General features: G+C 48.8%; 1 protein-coding gene across 1 annotated transcript in view; it reads left to right on the top strand.

Moving 5' to 3' along the window:
* The first annotated feature begins 5,103 nt into the window (after positions 1-5,103).
* LOC137344874 (E3 ubiquitin-protein ligase RNF43) overlaps positions 5,104-24,726 on the top strand; it is a 178,682-nt gene continuing 159,059 nt past the window's right edge. The window contains exon 1 of the mRNA XM_068008112.1: positions 5,104-5,612. Within this exon, the coding sequence (XP_067864213.1) occupies positions 5,382-5,612 (231 nt within the window). The 5' untranslated portion in view covers positions 5,104-5,381. The remainder of the gene's footprint in view (positions 5,613-24,726) is intronic.

Genomic DNA, 24,726 nt, shown 5'->3' with positions numbered 1-24,726 from the left:
CTATATTTTTGATTTCTAGATGTTTTTCTATTACATCTTTGAGTAAGGATTCAATTATCTTTCCTGCTACCGAAATTAAGCTAATTGGTCTATAGTTCCCTGGACTTGTTCTATTTTCCTTTTTAAATATAGGAATCATATTAGCTGTCCGCCAGTCCTCAGGCACTATTCCCTTTCTAATGAATTTTTACATATATGTAATAGTGCCTCTACTATCTCTTCCCTAACTTCTTTTAACAAGCAGAGGTTTTATCCTCTCTAGGTTTAATGAGTTTATAAATTATTTCTCTCCTTTCTATCTTAAATGTCATTATATCTTTTTTGATCTCTTCGAGTAACAGGTATACCGTTTTGGATACTGTTGTGGGAGATGGCTCACCAGGGGAAGATGGCAGCAGCCAGGTTCATGGCACCGTGGCTGGCTCTGCTGCACAGGAGGGCAGGAAAAAGAGTGGCAGAGCTATAGTGATAGGGGACTCGATTGTAAGGGGAACAGACAGGCGTTTCTGCAGAGGCAACCGAGACTCCAGGATGGTATGTTGCCTCCCTGGTGCAAGGGTCAGGGATGTCTCGGAGCGGCTGCAGGACATTCTGGAGGGGGAGGGTGAGCAGCCAGTTGTCGTGGTACATATAGGTACCAACGATATAGGTAAAAAACGGGATGAGGTCCTACAAGCTGAATTTAGGGAGTTAGGAGTTAAACTAAAAAGTCGGACCTCAAAGGTAGTAATCTCAGGATTGCTACCAGTGCCACGGGCTAGTCAGAGTAGGAATGACAGGATAGCTAGGATGAATACGTGGCTTGAGAGATGGTGCAAGAGGGAGGGATTCAAATTCCTGGGCCGTTGGAACCGGTTCTGGGGGAGGTGGGACCAGTACAAATTGGACGGTCTGCATCTGGGCAGGACTGGAACCAATGTCCTAGGGGGAGTGTTTGCTAGTGCTGTTGGGGAGGGTTTAAACTAATGTAGCAGGGGGATGGGAACCGATGCAGGAAGTCAGTGGGAAGTAAAGTGGTGACAGAAACAAAAGGCAGTAAGGGAGAGTGTACAAAACATGACCGGACAGATGGTCTGAGAAAGCAGGGCAAAGACCAAGGGAAGTCTAGATTAAACTGCATTTATTTCAATGCAAGAAGTCTGATGGGCAAGGCAGATGAACTCAGAGCATGGATGGGTACATGGGACTGGGATGTTATAGCTATTACTGAAACATGGCTAAGGGAGGGGCAGGACTGGCAGCTCAATGTTCCAGGGTACAGATGCTATAGGAAAGATAGAGCAGGAGGTAAGAGAGGAGGGGGAGTTGCGTTCTTGATTAGGGAGAACATCACGGCAGTAGTGAGAGAGGATATATCCGAGGGTTCGCCCACGGAGTCTATATGGGTAGAACTGAAAAATAAGAAGGGAGAGATCACTTTGATAGGATTGTACTACAGACCCCCAAATAGTCAATGGGAAATTGAGGAGCAAATATGTAAGGAGATTACAGACAGCTGCAAGAAAAATAGGGTGGTAATAGTAGGGGACTTTAACTTTCCCAACATTGACTGGGACAGCCATAGCATTCGGGGCTTGGATGGGGAGAAATTTGTTGAGTGTATTCAGGAGGAATTTCTCATTCAGTATGTGGATGGCCCGACTAGAGAGGGGGCAAAACTTGACCTCCTCTTGGGAAATAAGGAAGGGCAGGTGACAGAAGTGTTAGTGAGGGATCACTTTGGGACCAGTGATCATAATTCCATTAGTTTTAAGATAGCTATGGAGAATGATAGGTCTGGCCCAAAAGTTAAAATTCTAATTTGGGGAAAGGCCAATTTTGATGGTATTAGACAGGAACTTTCAGAAGTTGATTGGGAGAGTCTGTTGGCAGGCAAAGGGACGTCTGGTAAGTGGGAGGCTTTCAAAAGTGTGTTAACCAGGGTTCAGGGTAAGCACATTCCAACAACGTTCACCTGAGGAAGGAGGAAGCCTCCAAAAGCTTGTGAATTTAAAATAAAATTGCTGGACTATAACTTGGTGTTGTAAAATTGTTTACAATTGTCAACCCCAGTCCATCACCGGCATCTCCACATTATAAAGTGAAGGGCAAGGCTGGTAGAAGTAGGGAACCTTGGATGACTCAGGAGATTGAGGCCCTAGTCAGAAAGAAGAAGGAGGGATATGACATGCATAGGCAGCTGGGATCAAGTGGATCCCTTGAAGAGTATAGTGATTGCCGGAGTAGAGTTAAGAGAGAAATCAGGAGGGCAAAAAGGGGACATGAGATTGCTTTGGCAGATAAGGCAAAGGAGAATCCAAAGAGCTTCTACAAATACATAAAGGGCAAGAGAGTAACTAGGGAGAGAGTAGGGCCTCTTAAGGATCAACAAGGTCATCTATGTGCGGAACCACAAGAGATGGGTGAGATCCTAAATGAATATTTCGCATCGGTATTTACGGTTGAGAAAGGCATGGATGTTAGGGAACTTGGGGAAATAAATAGTGATGTCTTGAGGAGTGTACATATTACAGAGAGGGAGGTGCTGGAAGTCTTAACGTGCATCAAGGTAGATAAATCTCCGGGACCTGATGAAATGTATCCCAGGACGTTATGGGAGGTTAGGGAGGAAATTGCGGGTCCCCTAGCAGAGATATTTGAATCATCGACAGCTACAGGTGAGGTGCCTGAAGATTGGAGGGTAGCAAATGTTGTGCCTTTGTTTAAGAAGGGTGGCAGGGAAAAGCCTGGGAACTACAGACCGGTGAGCCTGACATCTGTAGTGGGTAAGTTGTTAGAGGATATTCTGAGAGACAGGATCTACGGGCATTTGGAGAGGCAGGGACTGATTAGGAACAGTCAGCATGGTTTTGTGAGAGGAAAATCATGTCTCACAAATTTGATTGAGTTTTTTGAAGGGGTAACCAAGAAGATAGATGAGGGCTGTGCAGTAGACGTGGTCTACATGGACTTTAGCAAAGCCTTTGACAAGGTACCGCATGGTAGGTTGTTTCATAAGGTTAAATCTCACGGGATCCAAGGTGAGGTAGCCAATTGGATACAAAATTGGATTGACGACAGAAGACAGAGGGTGGTTGTAGAGGGTTGTTTTTCAAACTGGAGGCCTGTGACCAGCGGTGTGCCTCAGGGATCGGTGCTGGGTCCGCTGTTATTTGTTATTTATATCAATGATTTGGATGAGAATTTCGGAGGCATGGTTAGTAAGTTTGCAGATGACACCAAGATTGGTGGCATTGTGGACAGTGAAGAAGGTTATCTAGGATTGCAACGGGATCTTGATAAATTGGGCCAGTGGGCCGATGAATGGCAGATGGAATTTAATTTAGATAAATGTGAGGTGATGCATTTTGTTAGATCGAATCGAGCCAGGACCTACTCTGTTAATGGTAGGGCGTTGGGGAGAGTTATAGAACAAAGAGATGTAGGAATACAGGTTCATAGCTCCTTGAAAGTGGAGTCACAGGTGGATAGGGTGGTGAAGAAGGCAGTCAGCATGCTAGGTTTCATTGGTCAGAACATTGAATACAGGAGTTGGGATGTCTTGTTGAAGTTGTACAAGACATTAGTAAGGCCACACTTGGAATACTGTGTACAATTCTGGTCACCCTATTATAGAAAGGATATTATTAAACTAGAAAGAGTGCAGAAAAGATTTACTAGGATGCTACCGGGACTTGATGGTTTGACTTATAGGGAGAGGTTGGATGGACTGAGACTTTTTTCCCTGGAGAGTAGGAGGTTAAGGGGTGATCTTATAGAAGTCTATAAAATAATGAGGGGCATAGATAAGGTAGTCAACATCTTTTCCCAAAGGTAGGGGAGTCTATAACGAGGGGGCATAGATTTAAGGTGAGAGGGGAGAAATACAAAAGGGTCCAGAGGGGCAATTTTTTCACTCAAAGGGTGGTGAGTGTCTGGAACGAGCTGCCAGAGGCAGTAGTAGAGGCGGGTACAATTTTGTCTTTTAAAAAGCATTTGGACAGTTACATGGGTAAGATGGGTATCGAGGGATATGGGCCAAGTGCAGGCAATTGGGACTAGCTTAGTGGTATAAACTGGGCGACATGGACATGTTGGGCCGAAGGGCCTGTTTCCATGTTGTAAACTTCTATGATTCTATGATTCTATCATGCCCACCATGTTGGCAGAGTGTTAGCAACAGTTTTGCTTTTACAGTTTTACATAGTTGTATGCTTATACCATAAAAACAAGAACATGTGGAACTTTATATAGGTAATTTTTAGAAGGGGTTTTTATTTGGAATTTACCATAATCAGAATTTATGAGTGTAGATTTGCCAGTAATAAACATTCAAAAGCTCCAAGTTATTCGTTTGGAAATATTGCGATCAGGTCGCTTTTTCTAGCTCCCTCCTGTGGGATGTTCACAAGGTTGCTCTAAAAGCAATTTTGTTGAAGGTGCGAATCAGGAGGGTGAGGATCCTGGAGCTGGTGCTGGACACCGCAGCTCCAGAGCATCCTTGCGCCTCACGCCGCGCTCAATCTCCGGGCTCCGTCCACTGCCCTGCCTGTCACCACCCGCCAGACCTCCGCTATCGGTGGCTTTCAGCCCCGCCCTTTCCTTCTGCCTGCCAGTCACAGTTGTCAACCCCGCCCCTCGGCCTTTCGGTCAGCGCCGCTTTTACCCCGCCCACGGCCATGTCAATCATTGATGTTCGCCCCTGTCAATCACCGCCACCCCGACTCCCGCTCTTGAAATGGAGATGCCGGTGATGGACTGGGGTTCCCGCTCTTGAAAGTCAGCTCGAGCTCCGCCCCTTGAGCTGTCAGTCAGCGTCACCAGCCCCGCCCCTCGAGCTGTCTGTCAGCGTCACCTGCCTCGCCCCTCGAGCTGTCAGTCAGCGTCACCAGCCCCGCCCCTCGAGCTGTCAGTCAGCGTCACCTGCTCCGTCCCTCGAGCTGTCAGTCAGCGTCACCTGCCCCGCCCCTCGAGCTGTCAGTCAGCGTCACCTGCCCCGCCCCTCGAGCTGTCAGTCAGCGTCACCTGCCCCGCCCCTCGAGCTGTCAGTCAGCGTCACCTGCCCCGCCCCTCGAGCTGTCAGTCAGCGTCACCTGCCCCGCCCCTCGAGCTGTCAGTCAGCGTCACCTGCCCCGCCCCTGTGCCCTGTGCGGTCGGTGAGTGAGTGAGAGTCCCGGCGGACGGTCAGTGTTGGGAACCCAGTCCCTGGGAGACGGTGTGTGATCCAGGCATCGCGAACGGCAGCGGCTGGGCCCAGCGGGGAATCCGAGTGTGGCCGGCAGATCCCACCTGGCAGTCAGCGTGGGCGGCCCGGCGGCCAGGTAACCCGGTGTCTGTGAGAGTGCGTCCCCCGGGTCGGGGTGCAGCATGCCCGCAGCGGGCCCCCCGCCCCAGCCCGCATCATGAGGAGCGCAGCGCTGCTGCTGGCTGTGCAATGGCTGTGGAGCACGGCGCTGGCGGCGGCGAGCCAGGACTCGGAGTCGGTGGCGGCGGCGGAGACAGATGCAGAGATCGAGGTGGTTCAGTATCGGCACAGTCAGAACGGCGTGGTGGCGAACAACAGCACCCTCCGCCTCCAGGGACACTTTGCTGGAGCCGGCATGAGAGTGGCAGCCGAGGGGAAACTGCTGCAGGTAAATGGGAGGCTTTATCGAGAGCATGGTGACTGGGAAAGTGCTGCAGGGAAAGGGGAGACTGAGAAAGTGCAGCAGGTAAAAGGGAGACTGAGAGAGTGCAGCAGGTAAAAGGGAGACTGAGAGAGTGCAGCAGGTAAAAGGGAGACTGAGAGAGTGCAGCAGGTAAAAGGGAGACTGAGAGAGTGCAGCAGGTAAAAGGGAGACTGAGAGAGTGCAGCAGGTAAAAGGGAGACTGAGAGAGTGCAGCAGGTAAAAGGGAGACTGAGAGAGTGCAGCAGGTGAAAGGGAGACTGAGAGAGTGCAGCAGGTAAAAGGGAGACTGAGAGAGTGCAGCAGGTAAAAGGGAGACTGAGAGAGTGCAGCAGGTAAAAGGGAGACTGAGAGAGTGCAGCAGGTAAAAGGGAGACTGAGAGAGTGCAGCAGGTAAAAGGGAGACTGAGAGAGTGCAGCAGGTAAAAGGGAGACTGAGAGAGTGCAGCAGGTAAAAGGGAGACTGAGAGAGTGCAGCAGGTGAAAGGGAGACTGAGAGAGTGCAGCAGGTAAAAGGGAGACTGAGAGAGTGCAGCAGGTAAAAGGGAGACTGAGAGAGTGCAGCAGGTAAAAGGGAGACTGAGAGAGTGCAGCAGGTAAAAGGGAGACTGAGAGAGTGCAGCAGGTAAAAGGGAGACTGAGAGAGTGCAGCAGGTAAAAGGGAGACTGAGAGAGTGCAGCAGGTAAAAGGGAGACAGAGAGAGTGCAGCAGGGAAAGGGGAGACAGAGAAAGTGCAGCAGGGAAAGGGGAGACTGAGAGAGCGCAGCAGGGAAGGGGGAGACTGAGAGAGCACAGCAGGGAAGGGGGAGACTGAGAGAGCACAGCAGGGAAGGGGGAGACTGAGAGCGCAGCAGGGAAGGGGGAGACTGAGAGAGCGCAGCAGGGAAGGGGGAGACTGAGAGAGCGCAGCAGGGAAGGGGGAGACTGAGAGAGCGCAGCAGGGAAGGGGGAGACTGAGAGAGCGCAGCAGGGAAGGGGGAGACTGAGAGAGCGCAGCAGGGAAGGGGGAGACTGAGAGAGCGCAGCAGGGAAGGGGGAGACTGAGAGAGCGCAGCAGGGAAGGGGGAGACTGAGAGAGCGCAGCAGGGAAGGGGGAGACTGAGAGAGCGCAGCAGGGAAGGGGGAGACTGAGAGAGCGCAGCAGGGAAGGGGGAGACTGAGAGAGCGCAGCAGGGAAGGGGGAGACTGAGAGAGCGCAGCAGGGAAGGGGGAGACTGAGAGAGCGCAGCAGGGAAGGGGGAGACTGAGAGAGCGCAGCAGGGAAGGGGGAGACTGAGAGAGCGCAGCAGGGAAGGGGGAGACTGAGAGAGCGCAGCAGGGAAGGGGGAGACTGAGAGAGCGCAGCAGGGAAGGGGGAGACTGAGAGAGCGCAGCAGGGAAGGGGGAGACTGAGAGAGCGCAGCAGGGAAGGGGGAGACTGAGAGAGCGCAGCAGGGAAGGGGGAGACTGAGAGAGCGCAGCAGGGAAGGGGGAGACTGAGAGAGCGCAGCAGGGAAGGGGGAGACTGAGAGAGCGCAGCAGGGAAGGGGGAGACTGAGAGAGCGCAGCAGGGAAGGGGGAGACTGAGAGAGCGCAGCAGGGAAGGGGGAGACTGAGAGAGCGCAGCAGGGAAGGGGGAGACTGAGAGAGCGCAGCAGGGAAGGGGGAGACTGAGAGAGCGCAGCAGGGAAGGGGGAGACTGAGAGAGCGCAGCAGGGAAGGGGGAGACTGAGAGAGCGCAGCAGGGAAGGGGGAGACTGAGAGAGCGCAGCAGGGAAGGGGGAGACTGAGAGAGCGCAGCAGGGAAGGGGGAGACTGAGAGAGCGCAGCAGGGAAGGGGGAGACTGAGAGAGCGCAGCAGGGAAGGGGGAGACTGAGAGAGCGCAGCAGGGAAGGGGGAGACTGAGAGAGCGCAGCAGGGAAGGGGGAGACTGAGAGAGCGCAGCAGGGAAGGGGGAGACTGAGAGAGCGCAGCAGGGAAGGGGGAGACTGAGAGAGCGCAGCAGGGAAGGGGGAGACTGAGAGAGCGCAGCAGGGAAGGGGGAGACTGAGAGAGCGCAGCAGGGAAGGGGGAGACTGAGAGAGCGCAGCAGGGAAGGGGGAGACTGAGAGAGCGCAGCAGGGAAGGGGGAGACTGAGAGAGCGCAGCAGGGAAGGGGGAGACTGAGAGAGCGCAGCAGGGAAGGGGGAGACTGAGAGAGCGCAGCAGGGAAGGGGGAGACTGAGAGAGCGCAGCAGGGAAGGGGGAGACTGAGAGAGCGCAGCAGGGAAGGGGGAGACTGAGAGAGCGCAGCAGGGAAGGGGGAGACTGAGAGAGCGCAGCAGGGAAGGGGGAGACTGAGAGAGCGCAGCAGGGAAGGGGGAGACTGAGAGAGCGCAGCAGGGAAGGGGGAGACTGAGAGAGCGCAGCAGGGAAGGGGGAGACTGAGAGAGCGCAGCAGGGAAGGGGGAGACTGAGAGAGCGCAGCAGGGAAGGGGGAGACTGAGAGAGCGCAGCAGGGAAGGGGGAGACTGAGAGAGCGCAGCAGGGAAGGGGGAGACTGAGAGAGCGCAGCAGGGAAGGGGGAGACTGAGAGAGCGCAGCAGGGAAGGGGGAGACTGAGAGAGCGCAGCAGGGAAGGGGGAGACTGAGAGAGCGCAGCAGGGAAGGGGGAGACTGAGAGAGCGCAGCAGGGAAGGGGGAGACTGAGAGAGCGCAGCAGGGAAGGGGGAGACTGAGAGAGCGCAGCAGGGAAGGGGGAGACTGAGAGAGCGCAGCAGGGAAGGGGGAGACTGAGAGAGCGCAGCAGGGAAGGGGGAGACTGAGAGAGCGCAGCAGGGAAGGGGGAGACTGAGAGAGCGCAGCAGGGAAGGGGGAGACTGAGAGAGCGCAGCAGGGAAGGGGGAGACTGAGAGAGCGCAGCAGGGAAGGGGGAGACTGAGAGAGCGCAGCAGGGAAGGGGGAGACTGAGAGAGCGCAGCAGGGAAGGGGGAGACTGAGAGAGCGCAGCAGGGAAGGGGGAGACTGAGAGAGCGCAGCAGGGAAGGGGGAGACTGAGAGAGCGCAGCAGGGAAGGGGGAGACTGAGAGAGCGCAGCAGGGAAGGGGGAGACTGAGAGAGCGCAGCAGGGAAGGGGGAGACTGAGAGAGCGCAGCAGGGAAGGGGGAGACTGAGAGAGCGCAGCAGGGAAGGGGGAGACTGAGAGAGCGCAGCAGGGAAGGGGGAGACTGAGAGAGCGCAGCAGGGAAGGGGGAGACTGAGAGAGCGCAGCAGGGAAGGGGGAGACTGAGAGAGCGCAGCAGGGAAGGGGGAGACTGAGAGAGCGCAGCAGGGAAGGGGGAGACTGAGAGAGCGCAGCAGGGAAGGGGGAGACTGAGAGAGCGCAGCAGGGAAGGGGGAGACTGAGAGAGCGCAGCAGGGAAGGGGGAGACTGAGAGAGCGCAGCAGGGAAGGGGGAGACTGAGAGAGCGCAGCAGGGAAGGGGGAGACTGAGAGAGCGCAGCAGGGAAGGGGGAGACTGAGAGAGCGCAGCAGGGAAGGGGGAGACTGAGAGAGCGCAGCAGGGAAGGGGGAGACTGAGAGAGCGCAGCAGGGAAGGGGGAGACTGAGAGAGCGCAGCAGGGAAGGGGGAGACTGAGAGAGCGCAGCAGGGAAGGGGGAGACTGAGAGAGCGCAGCAGGGAAGGGGGAGACTGAGAGAGCGCAGCAGGGAAGGGGGAGACTGAGAGAGCGCAGCAGGGAAGGGGGAGACTGAGAGAGCGCAGCAGGGAAGGGGGAGACTGAGAGAGCGCAGCAGGGAAGGGGGAGACTGAGAGAGCGCAGCAGGGAAGGGGGAGACTGAGAGAGCGCAGCAGGGAAGGGGGAGACTGAGAGAGCGCAGCAGGGAAGGGGGAGACTGAGAGAGCGCAGCAGGGAAGGGGGAGACTGAGAGAGCGCAGCAGGGAAGGGGGAGACTGAGAGAGCGCAGCAGGGAAGGGGGAGACTGAGAGAGCGCAGCAGGGAAGGGGGAGACTGAGAGAGCGCAGCAGGGAAGGGGGAGACTGAGAGAGCGCAGCAGGGAAGGGGGAGACTGAGAGAGCGCAGCAGGGAAGGGGGAGACTGAGAGAGCGCAGCAGGGAAGGGGGAGACTGAGAGAGCGCAGCAGGGAAGGGGGAGACTGAGAGAGCGCAGCAGGGAAGGGGGAGACTGAGAGAGCGCAGCAGGGAAGGGGGAGACTGAGAGAGCGCAGCAGGGAAGGGGGAGACTGAGAGAGCGCAGCAGGGAAGGGGGAGACTGAGAGAGCGCAGCAGGGAAGGGGGAGACTGAGAGAGCGCAGCAGGGAAGGGGGAGACTGAGAGAGCGCAGCAGGGAAGGGGGAGACTGAGAGAGCGCAGCAGGGAAGGGGGAGACTGAGAGAGCGCAGCAGGGAAGGGGGAGACTGAGAGAGCGCAGCAGGGAAGGGGGAGACTGAGAGAGCGCAGCAGGGAAGGGGGAGACTGAGAGAGCGCAGCAGGGAAGGGGGAGACTGAGAGAGCGCAGCAGGGAAGGGGGAGACTGAGAGAGCGCAGCAGGGAAGGGGGAGACTGAGAGAGCGCAGCAGGGAAGGGGGAGACTGAGAGAGCGCAGCAGGGAAGGGGGAGACTGAGAGAGCGCAGCAGGGAAGGGGGAGACTGAGAGAGCGCAGCAGGGAAGGGGGAGACTGAGAGCGCGCAGCAGGGAAGGGGGAGACTGAGAGCGCGCAGCAGGGAAGGGGGAGACTGAGAGAGCGCAGCAGGGAAGGGGGAGACTGAGAGAGCGCAGCAGGGAAGGGGGAGACTGAGAGAGCGCAGCAGGGAAGGGGGAGACTGAGAGAGCGCAGCAGGGAAGGGGGAGACTGAGAGAGCGCAGCAGGGAAGGGGGAGACTGAGAGAGCGCAGCAGGGAAGGGGGAGACTGAGAGAGCGCAGCAGGGAAGGGGGAGACTGAGAGAGCGCAGCAGGGAAGGGGGAGACCACTTTATATGCTGAGAAAGTGCTGGAGATACAGGGAAACCGCTCTTTATATACAGTGAGTGAACACGGAAATGCTGCAGACAAAGGAGACAACGACACTTTATAGAGAGCATGGTGATTGAGAGTGCGTCGGTTGAAGGGAAGATGGCAGTTTACATACGAAGAATGAGAAAATGGTACAGGCAGACAGCACTTTATGTACTGAGACTGAGAAAGTGCTGGAGATAAAGGGAAACAGCAGTCTATATACAGGGAGTGGAGACTGAGAAAATGTTCAGGTGTCTATATGTACTGAAATTTTTGATGTTTGAGAAATGTCTACCAAGTCTTTCCACTTATACTAACTATGTGGTGTGTTAAAAGAGAAACTTGTCGTACTATAAGTTAGCAAAGTAATGACATTTTGAGAGTGTTTTGATGTACACTATTAATGCCAAGCTTATTGTGGACAATATACCGGTCAAAGTAAACCTGAGAAACTGCTCATCCAAGGAGATACTAGTTTGGGGGTAATGCTTTTACTGGCTCTCATAACGGCTGGTATTACAGTGGAGATTGCACACTTAGATAGGCAAAATAATGTCAGGAAGACATGGAAAGCATAGCCAACTGTACTGACAGAATAACTGGAGAGCAGTTTATTGACCTTGCTACACACATCGATGGAGGAATGGAAATTACCATGTACAGAGTAGCACTCTTTGCTTGCGACGATAGACTGAGAAAGTGCTGCAGGGAAAGGGGAGACTGAGAAAGTGCTGCAGGGAAGGGGGAGACTGCACTTTATATACTGAGAAAGTGCTGGAGATACAGGGAAACCGCTCTTTATATGCAGTGAGTGAAGAGTCTGGAGAATCTGTTATCCTCATTGGGTATTGGAGATAGGTAAAACTACCTGGAGCAACTAATCCAAAACTTTCAGTTTAAAACGACCTGGGGGAATTGTGTTCATTCCTTACCCCCGGCAGTACTTCAGAAAATATTGGCTGTGCTTTAGTTCTGTCTACTGAGCCATACAGACCAAGAAAATACCATGTTTGATCTCTGCTGGAATGATGTTCTGGTTAGCTGATTTCAGCCAGCATGATGGTTGGGACCCCATAGCCACTGGCTGAAGAGGAGAAAAGTCAGCTGGAGTTCCTGTTCCTGATCACTGTCCTATGACCCCTTTTTAAAGTGTGTGTGGCTGTTGGTGAGGACAGGTTCAGCTCGGCTGTGGTGCCCTGTAGGTGAATAGTCTGGTAACACTCAATACCTGGGATAGCACATGAATCACGCCCAAGATTGAGGGCTGCTGGCATCATGCAACTGTATCCAAGAAGTAGTCAATGCCTTCCGGAGAGGAGGGGTGAAATTTGTCTCTTTTTAATCTAATTATTGTACAGCATGGAGAACAGTGCCCCCTGGTGCATAAAAGCAAGTTTATAAAGGATGATCTTCGGTAACTTTGTTAGGAAATGTTTGACTGTTTGGTGAAGTAAAGTCCCCATTAATGGTTTACAGACCTGTTGTATTCTACAAGCTAGCTAGCATTGTGCCATTTGGCAGATGTTTGATCTGACTTGGATCGGCTGTGTTTGATTCTGTTGAACATTGCTGCACCGAATGAGGTGTTGCAGCTTTAAGTAGGGGTCCTGCATTCACTCTGATACAGGCGTTCTGCCTCGGCACATTTGCTCCATGTAAGTATTGGGTTGTCCCAATGTTTATTTCTAGGGTTCATTAGGAGCCAAGTGTTGCTCTTATAACCCAAGTGTTTTGATTAGTTGCAGTGCATCTCAGTGCTGGGCGATTCTATAGCCGTTAGTGCTGTGTAATTCCACTATGTGCAATTCCACTCTGATTAACCTTGATTAATATAATCTGACTTTATCATACTTAGACTCTCTGAGGTTCATTTTCCCATCTTCTCCTGGTGTTGGGAGTGAAATACTACAGGTGCTGGCAGCCACTCCAGGCAGTTCTTAATGCATGAACCACAACTCACTACAGGTAAATAGCCTGCTGATGCCAATGAGTGTGGAGAATATCATAGCTGAGCTCTATCTTCTGATTGCCCAACATAACTGCATTGTCCAGCAGCAGGGACCCTGGTTGATTTTACCCCCCTTTCGGTTTAGGGTAAGACCACTTGGCAGTACTTAGAGGTATATGCCTCAATGCAAGGAGTATAGTGAATAAGGCAGATGAGCTGAGGGCACAGATAGACAAGTGGCAGTATGATATCTTAGCTATTAGTGAAACATGGCTTAAAGATGGGCAGGAACGGCAGCTCAATGTTCCTGGTTACAGGGTTTTCAGACGCGATAGAGAGGGGGGATAAAAAAGGAAGGGGTGACAGCTTTGATTAAAGAAACAGTTACAGCTGTGAGGAGGGATGATATGTTAGAAGGATCTTTAAATGAGGCCATATGGGTTGAGCTAAGGAACAAAAACAGGGCAGTCACATTACCGGGATTGTACTATAGACCCCCAAACAGTCAGAGGGAGATAGAAGAGCAAATATGTTGGCAAATTTCTGAGAAGTGCAAAAACAATAGGGCAGTCATCGTAGGGGATTTCAACTACGTTAATATTAATTGGGATACAAACAGTGAAAGGCATAGAGGACACAAAATTCTTAAATTGCATTCAGGAGAACTTTTTTAGCCAGTATGTAGCAAGCCCAACAAAAGAGGGGGCAGTTCTGGATTTAGTTTTAGGAAATGAGGCTGGGCAGGTGGAAGGAATAGCAGTGGGAGAGAATTTTGGTGGTAGTGAGCATAATTCAGTTAGTTTTAGCATAGTTATGGAAAAGGACAAAGATAGAACAGGAGTTAAAAGTTCTCAATTGGGGAAAGGCCAATTTTATTAAGCTGAGAAGAGATTTAGGAAAAATAGTCTGGAAACAGCTACTTTAAGGTAAATCAATGTCAGAGCAGTGGGAGGCGTTCAAGGGGGAGATTCAAGGGGTTCAGAGTAAACATGTTCCCACAAAGAAAAAGGGTGGGACTGCCAATTCTAGAGCCTCTTGGATGTCAAGGAGCATACAGGGTAAGGAAAGGCAGAAAAGGAAAACTTAAATCAATCACCGAGAACTCAATGCTGCAGAAAGCCTAGAGGAGTATAGAAAGTGCAGGGGCAAAATTAAAAAGGAAATTAGGAAAGCAAAGAGAAGGCATGAAGGGTATGTTTCTTTGTAAATATTGGCAAGTAAAATCAAGGAAAACCCAAAGATGTTTTATAAATACATTAAGAGCAAGAGGATAACTAAGGAAAGAATAGGGCCTATTAGAGACCAAAAAGGTAACCTGTGTGTGGAGGCGGAAGATGTCGGTATGGTTCCTAATGGATACTTTGCGTCTGTCTTCACAAAAAAGGGGGACGATGCAGACATTGTGGTTAAGGAGGAGGAGTGTGAAATATTGGATGGATAAACATAGTGAGAGCGGAAGTATTAAGGGGATTAGCATCTTTGAAAGTAGATAAATCACTAGGGCTGGATGAAATGGATCCCAGGCTGTAAAAAGAAGCCAGCGAGGAAATAGCGGAGGCTCTGAGCATCATTTTTCAATCCTCACAGGATACAGGCGTGGTGCCGGAGGATTGGAGGACTGCTAATGTTGTACCGTTGTTTAAAAAGGGAGTGAGAGATAGACCGAGTAATTACAGGCCAGTCAGCCTAACATTGGTGGTGGGCAAATTATTGGAATCAATTCTGAGGGACAGGATAAACCATCACTTAGAAAGGCACAGAGTAATCAAGGACAGTCAGCATGGATTTGTTAAGGGAAGGTCGTGTCTGACTAACTTGTTTGAATTTTTTGAGGTAACAAGGATGGTAGATGAGGGTAGTGCATTTGATGTAGTCTACATGGATTTTAGCAAGGCTTTTGACAAGGTTCCACATGGCAGACTGGTCAAAAAAGTACAAGCCCATGGGATCCAAGGGAAAGTGGCAAGTTGGATCCAAAATTGGCTCAATGGCAGGAAGCAAAGGGTAATGGTCGACGGATGTTTTTGTGACTGGAAGGATGTTTCCAGTTGGGTTCCGCAGGGCTTAGTACTAGGTTTGCTTTTTTTGGTATATATCAATGATTTGGACTTAAATGTAGGGGGCATGATTAAGAAGTTTGCAGATGATACAAAAATTGGCCATGTGGTTGATAGTGAGGAGGAAAGCTGTCGACTGCAGGAAGATATCAATGGACTGGCCAGGTGGGCAGAAAAGTGTCAAATGGAATTCAATTCAGAGAAGTGCGAGGTAATGCATTTGGAGAGGGTGAAAAAGGAAGGGATTACACAATAAATGGGAGGATACTGAGAGGTATAGAGGAAATAAGGGACCTTGGAGTGCATGTCCACAGATCCCTGAAGGTAGCAGGACAGGTAGATATGGTGGTTAAGAAGGCATACGGGATACTTTCCTTTATTAGCCGAGGCATAGAATATAAGAGCAGGAGGTAATGCTGGAATTGTATAAATCACTGGTTAGGCCACAGATTGAGTACTGTGTATAGTTCTGGTCACCACATTACAGGAAGGATATAATTGCACTAGCGAATGTACAGAGGAGATTTACGAGGATGTTGCCAGGACTGGAGAATTTTAGCTATGAGGATAGGCTGGGGTTGTTTTCCTTGGAACAAAGTAGGCTAAGGGGTGATTTAATTGAGGTGTACAAAATTATGAGGGGCCTAGATTGAGTGGTAGGAAGGACCTATTTCTCTTAGCAGATAGGTCAATAACCAGGGGGCATAGATTTAAAGTGATTGGTAGAAGGATTAGAGAGGGAGCTGAGGACACTTTTTTTCACCCGGAGGATGGTGGGGGTCTGGAACTCACTGTCTGAAAGGGTGGTAGAGGCAGAAGCCCTCAACTCATTTTAAAAAGTACCCAAATTGCCACAACCTACAAGGCTACGGACCAAGTGCTGGAAAGTGGGATTAGGCTGGGTGGCTCATTTTCGGCTGGCACGGACACGATGGGCTGAATGGCCTCTTTCTGTGCCATAAATTTTCTATGATTCTATGATACATTGCATATACCCATAGAGCTAACTGGGTTGGTAGGGCCTTTATGGGTCATGTTTATAAGTAAATGGCTTAAGATCATTTACTGTGTACAAAATTCTGGGTCATTTAGAAACTATGGAAATGTGAATCGTTTATTGAAACATTTTTTTTTGTTGGAAAATATGACTAGCTGAGTTCATTTGTTTACTGTGCTTTAAAATGCACTGTAGAGATGGAAGTCCCTGGCATGTTGTGTACTTTGAATCATTGTGTCGTGTTGTAAAAAGTAAACTGAGATTCTGTGGATAGGGTGCTTTGAGCTGGACTCCACCTCAAACAATTTCTTATACTCTACAACCTCCAGTTGTGTTACTAATTAGGGATGTGTCAGAGCGTCAAGCACAGAGTAAAATGACACCGACAATATCTACCGTGAGAATCTTGTGTGGGAAATGTATGGCTGGATTAATCTGCTTGTTTCTGTCACTGAACTGCTTGTTGTAGGGCCCAGACACAGTGTAGTTTGCACAGATCTACTGAGACAGTGGTCACCAATGTCAGCTTGGCTCAGTTGGTAGCACTCTTGAGTCTGAAGATTGAGTTCATCCCCACTCCAGGACATCAGTACACTTTCTAGACTGGCAACAGTCAACAGCATTGGATGAAAGGTTAAGCCTACGATCCGCCTGCCTGCTCAGGTGAGCTTAATAGGTACCGCGGCACCTTTTGAAGATGAGCAAGGAGTTTGGGTCCTTTTGAAGATGAGCAAGGAGTTTGGGTGTCCTGCCCAACCACCTTCTCTTGGCTCACACCAACATGCACATAAACTGGTCATTCAACTCATTTGCTATTTATGGGACCTTGCTGAGCCAAGTTTGCTTATATAAAAACAGTGTCTACAATTCACAAGTAATTCCTTGGTTGGGAAGCACCTTGAGACACCCTGAGGAGGTCACAAAGCATTAAATAAATACAAGTTCTTTACTCAGGGTCCTCTGTAAAATCTCAAACGACTGCTTGTAACAGTCACCTTTAGGACTGACTGCAGGCTGTACTCAGCTCTCCTGTGTATTACGTGACTACAGCTTGGATTCTGTTCAGTATTTTCTCTGTGGAGAACTGGGTAGTGTGGTGGGTCAGACATTGGCCATTGATCTCTGGGACTTGGGTTCAAATTCAGCCAGAACTGATGGGATGAAAATCTCCGATCCCTGCTAGCTACCGTTGTGAAATGAGTTCAGGCAGTGCCAGTCCAGTTCCTAATGGGCATGACCTACTGCACAAAACTGGCCCTAATTCAGCACTGTGGCAAACTCCCTGAGAGGCTAAAGGATAGCTGGTGTGGGAATTCGAGAAATTGTCTTAGTGGTAGAATGGGGGGTGGTCTTGTGAGGGCAGAGTGGAGGCAGTTTTAGTTTGGATCTGGGAGTGCCTGAGGCTGACACTAAATCCCTAAAGTGGGAAGAGTTCCAATCCCAGTGTTTACATCCTTCACTGAGTGCAAAAAACAGTTACTCTTGAACAGGGTCTGTTTCATGTGAACTTTATTTTGCACTGAGAAGCCATACTTGTGAAATATTGTTAGTACAAGCAATATGAACTAACTAGTCCCCAAAGCCCAAAGGATTTGAACTGTTAAAGTGAAGAGGACAATGCTTGGCATCATGCATACAGGTGAAGCACCAAGATTGTAACTTGTTGAGGCAGTGTGATGAATTGATGTTGGGTTCTTGCATAAGCCCATGTATGATGGTAGATGGTCTCTCCTGCTGCTGTGTTGCTATCTCCACAAAGGAGTGACGTACAATTGCAGTACTTCATACTGATTACTGTTCGATCTCATATTGTCGAAGGGAATGTCGATATGCAGCTTGCTCTCCCGAGCACTGGATTCTCATAATCTCTTTTTTTTGCATCAAAATAAAAAACAAGCTGGACGCTGTGCTGGTCTTAACTTGTGAGATCGCCGGTTGATTGTGTTTGACGTGTCTCACAAGGACAAGTTAGCGAGTGTTAACAACTTTGAGAAAAATGGTCCTCCTATATATAACTCCAGTAGTTCTGAGAATCTTTGTGCTGCCATGTGGAGGTTTACGCCAGTGTGATGTTGAGTGTGGATATTGTACCTGCACAGCGCACGTCCCCATGGGGTATGGCCATATCTTCCGGCAACCTGACACTTAGTTTCCTTAATCCCTTCCTGTTGCTGGTATACTGATGGTGGAATTGCTATGTCAGCATTTTCAGTGATTGCTGCCACAAATAGCATGCACTATAAAGGATTAAAATTATAATTTGCAGGCAAAACAGTTCTAACAAAGGTGTAAGAATTCCATGCCCTGCTCGATTCTCCTTCATGATGCACTGAATTGATAACTGTATTGTGTATAATGTAAAATGCACTTTTTATGAACTGCAAACACTCCATGTTACAGTGGAATTAAACCTTAATTAGTCAGACCTATTTATTATAAACTTCTATCTAAAGTTCTTGTATGTTCATTATACTGAGATTCTGTCTGCTTTCAGGGGTGCTTTCTCCAGGATGGAGAAAGGAGGGTAAGTTGACAGTGATGGGGAGGTGGGGTAGGAGTTGGTCCAATAGTACTTGACAGGAGGTTAGTGGCATTAGGAGATTTTTGTTGGAGACAAGAGATTTGAGATTTGTTTGGGGGGTCTGAGTTGGTGGTGAGAGTCAAGTCAGTGGGGTATGAGGTTAGGGTTATATCTGGCCATTGGGAGATTGGTGAGGGTTCTGTTGAGGGGTGAGAGGTTGGTGAGGGTTGTGTCTGGCCAGTGGGAGGTTGGTGAGGGTTGTGTTGAGGGGATGGGAGGTTGGTGGGAGCTGTATGTGGGGCTAGTGGGAGGTTGGTGGAGATGGTTCAGTCAAGGAGAGCTGGTGGCAAATTTGGGTTTGGGGTCTGGTGACAGTGAGGGTTGTGCTGATAGCGAATGTCATGTTGGGGAGGCAAGACTGGGGGTGGACATTAATAAGGGTGTTCCCTGATGATAATGGACTCTATTTTACTTTGGCAGGGTGTTTTATTTCTGTTGTTTACTAAGTTTTTCAATAGATAGCAGTCACAGCTGGTACAGCAGAGAGAATCATTTAAGAGTAAAATTTTTCTGGATTTATAATTTTAAATGCTGTGAAAAATTGTATTTACCAGTACTGTAAATGTCTCTTTGTAGCAGTGCCATCAATGTACAGTAATGATCTGTATTGTTTGTTACAAGTTTCCAAAGTTCCGCCACCATTGGATTAGTGAATGGTTTTTATGTAATGTTTGATCTCGATCTATAAGCAATGCTTTTGTTTCTCCTCCCCACCCAGACTTGGTTACGGAGGAATTTTTGTTGATGGCATTAACCCTTTAAGTGCTGGCTATCCCTTTCTCTCTCCCACCACGCCAGCGCTTATCTTTGTGTTGGGTGAAGCTGGATACTGAATGTGTCCCTGGTGATGTTGCTGAAACACAAGGAGTTGGTGTTCCAGAGTGCAGCATTTTCACTTTGTCAATGGGTGGTGGTTGGGCTTTATATTCAGTGACTGTTCAAACAGATCATGATCAAAACCCTCCTGTATGAATACCTGTAATTCAATTCCAGTGCAGGGGTTAACCCAGGCTGTTTCTAAAAAGAACATTTCTGTCTGAGCACTGGAAATCTGTTACTTCAGAGGAATGCATTGGACAGAGTAAGAGCTATGAAACTGATAGTGATCTGCTGTATTTTTAATTCTTTTTAATCTTCATGGCTGATGAAATGAATACATTAAGTAGATGAAAGGCCAGGTTCTGACTGAGGAGGTGTTTATTGAGTAGAGAATTGTAGCCCAGCCCTAAGTACAGCTAAAACAAGCCAAAAGCAAACATGAGAGATTTGTTTATCTGAGTACTTCAAAGCGGTTTTCTCTCAGATCACCTGATAACCAGTCCTAAAGTCACACTGACTCTAATAAAGATGAAGATAAAGAACACCCTATCTCTGAGCCACATCTTTTCAGCCTTGTCTACAGTGTGGAGCCTGGCTTGGACAACAGCTACAAACTCTTTAAAACTGACTAAAAAGAGAAACTAAGGGATCCCACCTGCATATATCGTATTCAGTTTGAGCTGTGTGCTAGTCACTCTATCTGCATATGGAGCCTGTTTGATCCTGACTGAATCACCTTGGCTCCAGGTGCATGCATCATGATACTACAGCAGGGGTAATGGGATCCAGGTCCAACAGTATAAGTGCTGAGCACCTCAAAGTGCAGCAGAATCCATTTACTCACTCCTTTCTCTTCCGCCTCTCTTCTCTCCCCCCCCCCCCCCCCCCAACCCTTTTTGAAAGCACAGACCTACTTAGTGTGGTTTCCCACGCACCCTCCCACACTCTGTCTACCCCTACTAATCTTCACGTGTGATCCCAGGCATTGAGTGTTGGCAGACTGTAAACCAAAATGCTATTAAGTAGAATACTATAATAAGCTATTCACCATGGTGGAGCATCACAACCAATTCTGATCCTGTCTTTACGTGATGACCAGACACTTTGTAGTAGGGGCTCAGTGGCTGTTAATGAGGGGCAGGGATCTTGGCTGATTTCTGTGTTTCCAAGTCCAAGGGCACTGAAGCCAATTATAATGCCCTGCTGTCAATCCTCTGCTAACTCAGCACAAATGGAGCAGTCAAACCTGAGACCACTTTAGTCTATGTGCTGACCATCACACTGGGCAGTAGGCTTTCTCACTGAGCCAGTGGGGGAAGTTCAAATCTCATTAATCTCATTTTACTGTTCTGGCACATTGGTTAATTTTTAAAATTATTTTTCCAATTTATTTATTAGAATTACTTCATTTTTGACCCTCCTCTACATTGTTTATTTTTAAGCAGTGTAGATGAACAGTCATACATGAGATTTCAAAAGCAGTACCTTCGCTTAAGATTGTCCAGTGGTTATTGTGTGGTTGAGACCAATGGTCTGAACTGGCAACTACAGATTGAAGTAGAACCTGTCTGTTGTGCATCATCTTTGCAAAGCACACTAGTTGAAGGCAGTGTTTAACTGAGCCGAATACACCACATCCCAGGTTCAATTCCCCTGGACGAGGAAGGGGGAAATCATTCCGGGTACCTCCCTCCCCCTCTGATTGCTATCATATAACAAGCTGCTAAGTCCTCTTGCGTGGACATTGGGACAAGATCTGACTCTGATGCCTCCCATGGTCGAGTAGCCTACTGGCACTTGTGCCTGAAGAATGCCCCCTGGGGTGAGGTGCTACGGAGCTGGGACCCAGTAGGCGTCTGCAGCTTCAGCAGGGGAGGGGAGAACATTTTTTTAAAAACACACACAAGGACACCAGCATAACCAAAAAAAAATTGCAGGCAGTGACTTATCTAATACAGGCAAGAGTTTACCTTCAGGTTCATTCCCCCCAACATATTTGCACATTTTATCAGTTTCATCTGATGTAACCAACAATTAAAATGTCATCAGCCAGAACTGGGGGAGAAAGATGAAAGCCTTTTAAGTTGTCCTTTTTACCCCCATAAACACAAACAATGAACAGACTATTCCACCAAACCGACATTCAGGAAAAGAACAAGTGAGAAATAGGCAGGTTTGAGGGAAATGTGGCTAGGCCTATCTTCAAGCCACCGGGAGTTGATACTTTCACAAGTTCCGTTTACTTTTAAAAAGTGCAGGTTCACTCCATTACCGATGAGAATGTTTAACTAGGTACTTGAGTTGAATGAACTTCCTGAGACATTAAGATTGGCATAAATCACAGTGCTCCTTTTAAAAAGAGCAAAGATCCACTTCTAAGTGAAATGATAGGATAACGTCTGTTATCAGCCGTGACTACAAGATAGTTAAACGCTGCTACTTGCCTCAAAGGGACCTTATCCTGTCTGCTTCATGGAGATGAGCTGGATTTGGTGAAGGGGATGGTTTTCGTTTACAACTGTTGCTGGTTTGTAGCCTTATTGCATGTGTAGACAGGCCTGGAACACTTGGCGAAAGTAGCACGTTTGCCAATTTTGAGTGATAGATTCTGGATTTTGGACACAGTCTTCTGAATCCAAGATGCCTGCACTTGCCCAATTTATGGTGTACCTTTTGCATCACGGGCAGGGGCTGTTCTCAAGTGCAGAATGAGTGATTGTGACTCAACTGATTGGCAACCTCTCTGGCCAATCATTGAAACTGCTGGAAACACTATTGAGCAAAACTAGTGGGAGTTGTCAAGGATTTCAGAAGTCCCTATTATACAGGCAACAAGATTAGCAAAGAAGGATGTTATACTTGCTGGAGTTGCATTTGGGGTGTTCTGTTCAGTTTTGTCTCCATTTTACAGGTTTACACAGAATTATAAGAGGGAATCCAGAGGAGGGCTACAAGGCTGATTGTTGAATGTAGAGGGCTGAGTTATGAGAAAAGATTGTCTACCCTGAGATTTTGATATCTGTAGAGGCGCACAGTGGCTGTAGTGTGTACCATCCACAGGATGCACTGCAGCAACTCGCCAAGGCTTCTTCGACAGCACCTCCCAAACCCACGACCTCTAGCACCTAGACAGACAAGGGCAGCAAGCACATGGGAACAACACCACCTGCACGTTCCCCTCCAAGTCACACACCATCCCGACTTGGAAATATATCGCCGTTCCTTCATCGTCACTGGGTCAAAATCCTGGAACTCCCTTCCTAACAGCACTGTGGAAGAACCTTCACCACACAGACTGCGGCGGTTCAAGGAGGTGGCTCACCACCACCTTCTCAAGGGCAATTAGGGATGGGCAATAAATACTGGCCTCGCCAGCGACACCCACATCCCATGAACGAATAAAAATAAAACTTGATGGAGGTCTTTTGATATTTTCATGGGTATGGAGAATTTGGATCCCGGAAAGTTCTTCTATCAGTTGGAGGATTTGAGGACTAGGAATACCGTTTAAAATTAAGGTTTTCAGTAAAAGGGTGTCAGGATTGTGGAACAGGTTCCCAGTGAGTTGTAGAACAGAAAACCATGGCAGGTTTAAAAAAAAGACGGGATGAATTCCTGTTGAGGAAAGGAATACAGGGCTACCAGTTCAGAATCATGGTAAGGAACCTGATGGGAGGTTTGGAACGATAAGCTACATTGACCAATGGTCTTCTCCTGTCCCTAATATTACTTTACAGCAAGCTCCAGGAACCCCAGAGAAAAGGTAGTGTGAAAAAATAAGAGCCAAGGAAGAGGAACCAGGTCATATAGAGGTGAGCCAAGCTGGACCGGAGCCCAGAGAAAAGAGAAGGCAGCAGATAAAAGCCAACAGTATTGTCCTTTTTTTAATGTTAAGTTTAGTTTGAGTTCTGCCCACTGGCGCATTTGAGTAATGATTTGAAAACATTTTATTGTCCAGCACTCAGCATTCAAACGTTTGACCCTGTACTAATGATAATCGGCAACCGTAGTACAAGTTATGAGAGCGCCTTTCTTGTACAGGTGACTTGTGTTGGTGAAGTTAGCTTATCTACTCTACACCCTCTGCTGTTGACCCCTTTTTGGGGTGAATGCCAACTCTGTACTTGAAATCTATCATTCCTGTGGCTACAGCAACAGTGACCTCCACCTTGTCCTGCTGTTGATCTTATGATCAAGCGATGTTGGGGACATAGCTTCTTTTATTACAGGAGTGTCCCAGAATGATGGGATCCTAAAGAGATTCTCGCTGAACTGTTGGAAAACAGATTCTTCGGGGCACACCTTTTTGCATTCTGGATGATGCAGGGCCTCTTCCCTTGCTGGGCATCCTGTCGGAAAGGAAATGTTTTGTTGGGGGAAAATACTATTCATATGGTTGATAGAATTGTTAGATGTTGCAGACTTATATAGACTGATAGGGAAAGGACCTCCTTTATTCAGCCATTGAGAAGAGGTTGGGGAATTAGCCTGAGAGAGACAGTCTCCTCCAGTGGATTGTATTTAGTGTTCTTATCTTAGTGTGGAAATGCTCAGTTGCTGTATGATGCTGGTATCCTTTGATGTGCTTAGTGTAAAGTCTTTTCCTCGAAATGTTTTACATCAAAACAATCTGTGAGATTTTAATCGGATGTAAATGATACAATAGCAAACTGTTCAGCTCATATCAGCACAAGTATGCAAACCTAACCTCAAAAAAACAGCTGCTACAAAACCCACCCAGGGTCACAAGGAATTTGGGGGTGTGGGGGGTGGGGAGGAGAATACCACCTCTGGAATGTGGTAGTGAGGAGGATGTTAGAGAAAATTCTTCAGAAAGTCTATGTAGCATAGACTAGAAATAGTCTTTCTTGGACATCCAGAACTTGAACCTGACTTCTCCAATAGCACCAGCTTTCAGAAGAGACCAGGTACCGTAACTGTAAGGCTAGGTTTGGCATCGCTTACCAGTGAGCCTTTCTTCAATTTCTTGCTTGTTGAAGGAGGAAAGAAATTAATTAAGATGCCTATGCCCATTGCAGCAAACAATAGTGGCCTCAGAAAGTCCTCTGCAATCTAAAGGAGAGTAAATGTGATCGTTGGTGCTTGGATCAGACCCTATGTTCTGTTGTGTGAGATTGCAGCCACCTTGAATTGTTTCCTCATCTATATGTTGCCCCATGGCAACATCATCTGAAACCATGGGGTCAGCTTCCTCGTGAATGCTACTGATGCGCTGTACCTCTCCACCATTTCTCCTCACCCCTCCACTCTCGCCGTGCTGTCAGACAGCTTATCCTTAATGAGCTGTAACTTCCTCCAGCTAAACATTGGCAGAATGGAGCCATTGTCTTCGGCCCTTGTCACAGACTCTGTACTCTTGCGACCGATTCCATTTCCCCTCCCAGCAACCATCTCAGGCTGAAACCCTCACTCGTGCCTTTGTCATCTCCAGACTACTTCTGGATGGCCTCCCATCCTTCATAAAACTCAGCCCAACCAAAACTCTGCTGCTTATGCCCATCACACCCATCCTCTTGATCTGCATTAACTCCTGGTCACCTAATGCCTCAAAGTTAAAATTCTCATCTGTACGTTAAAATGCCTTTATGGACTCATCTCTCCCTATCTCTGTAACCTCCTCCAGCCTTTCTACTTTTCCCCATTGCCCGCTCTGTCTTCTGCTGACTCTCTCATTGTGCACCCCCCGCTTTGCCCCATTATTAG

The sequence above is a fragment of the Heptranchias perlo genome, chromosome 28, assembly GCF_035084215.1.
Source record: "Heptranchias perlo isolate sHepPer1 chromosome 28, sHepPer1.hap1, whole genome shotgun sequence".
NCBI lineage: Eukaryota > Metazoa > Chordata > Chondrichthyes > Hexanchiformes > Hexanchidae > Heptranchias > Heptranchias perlo.
The sequence above is the reverse complement of the archived record's forward strand: the minus strand, read 5'-3'. Positions and strand labels throughout refer to the sequence as shown.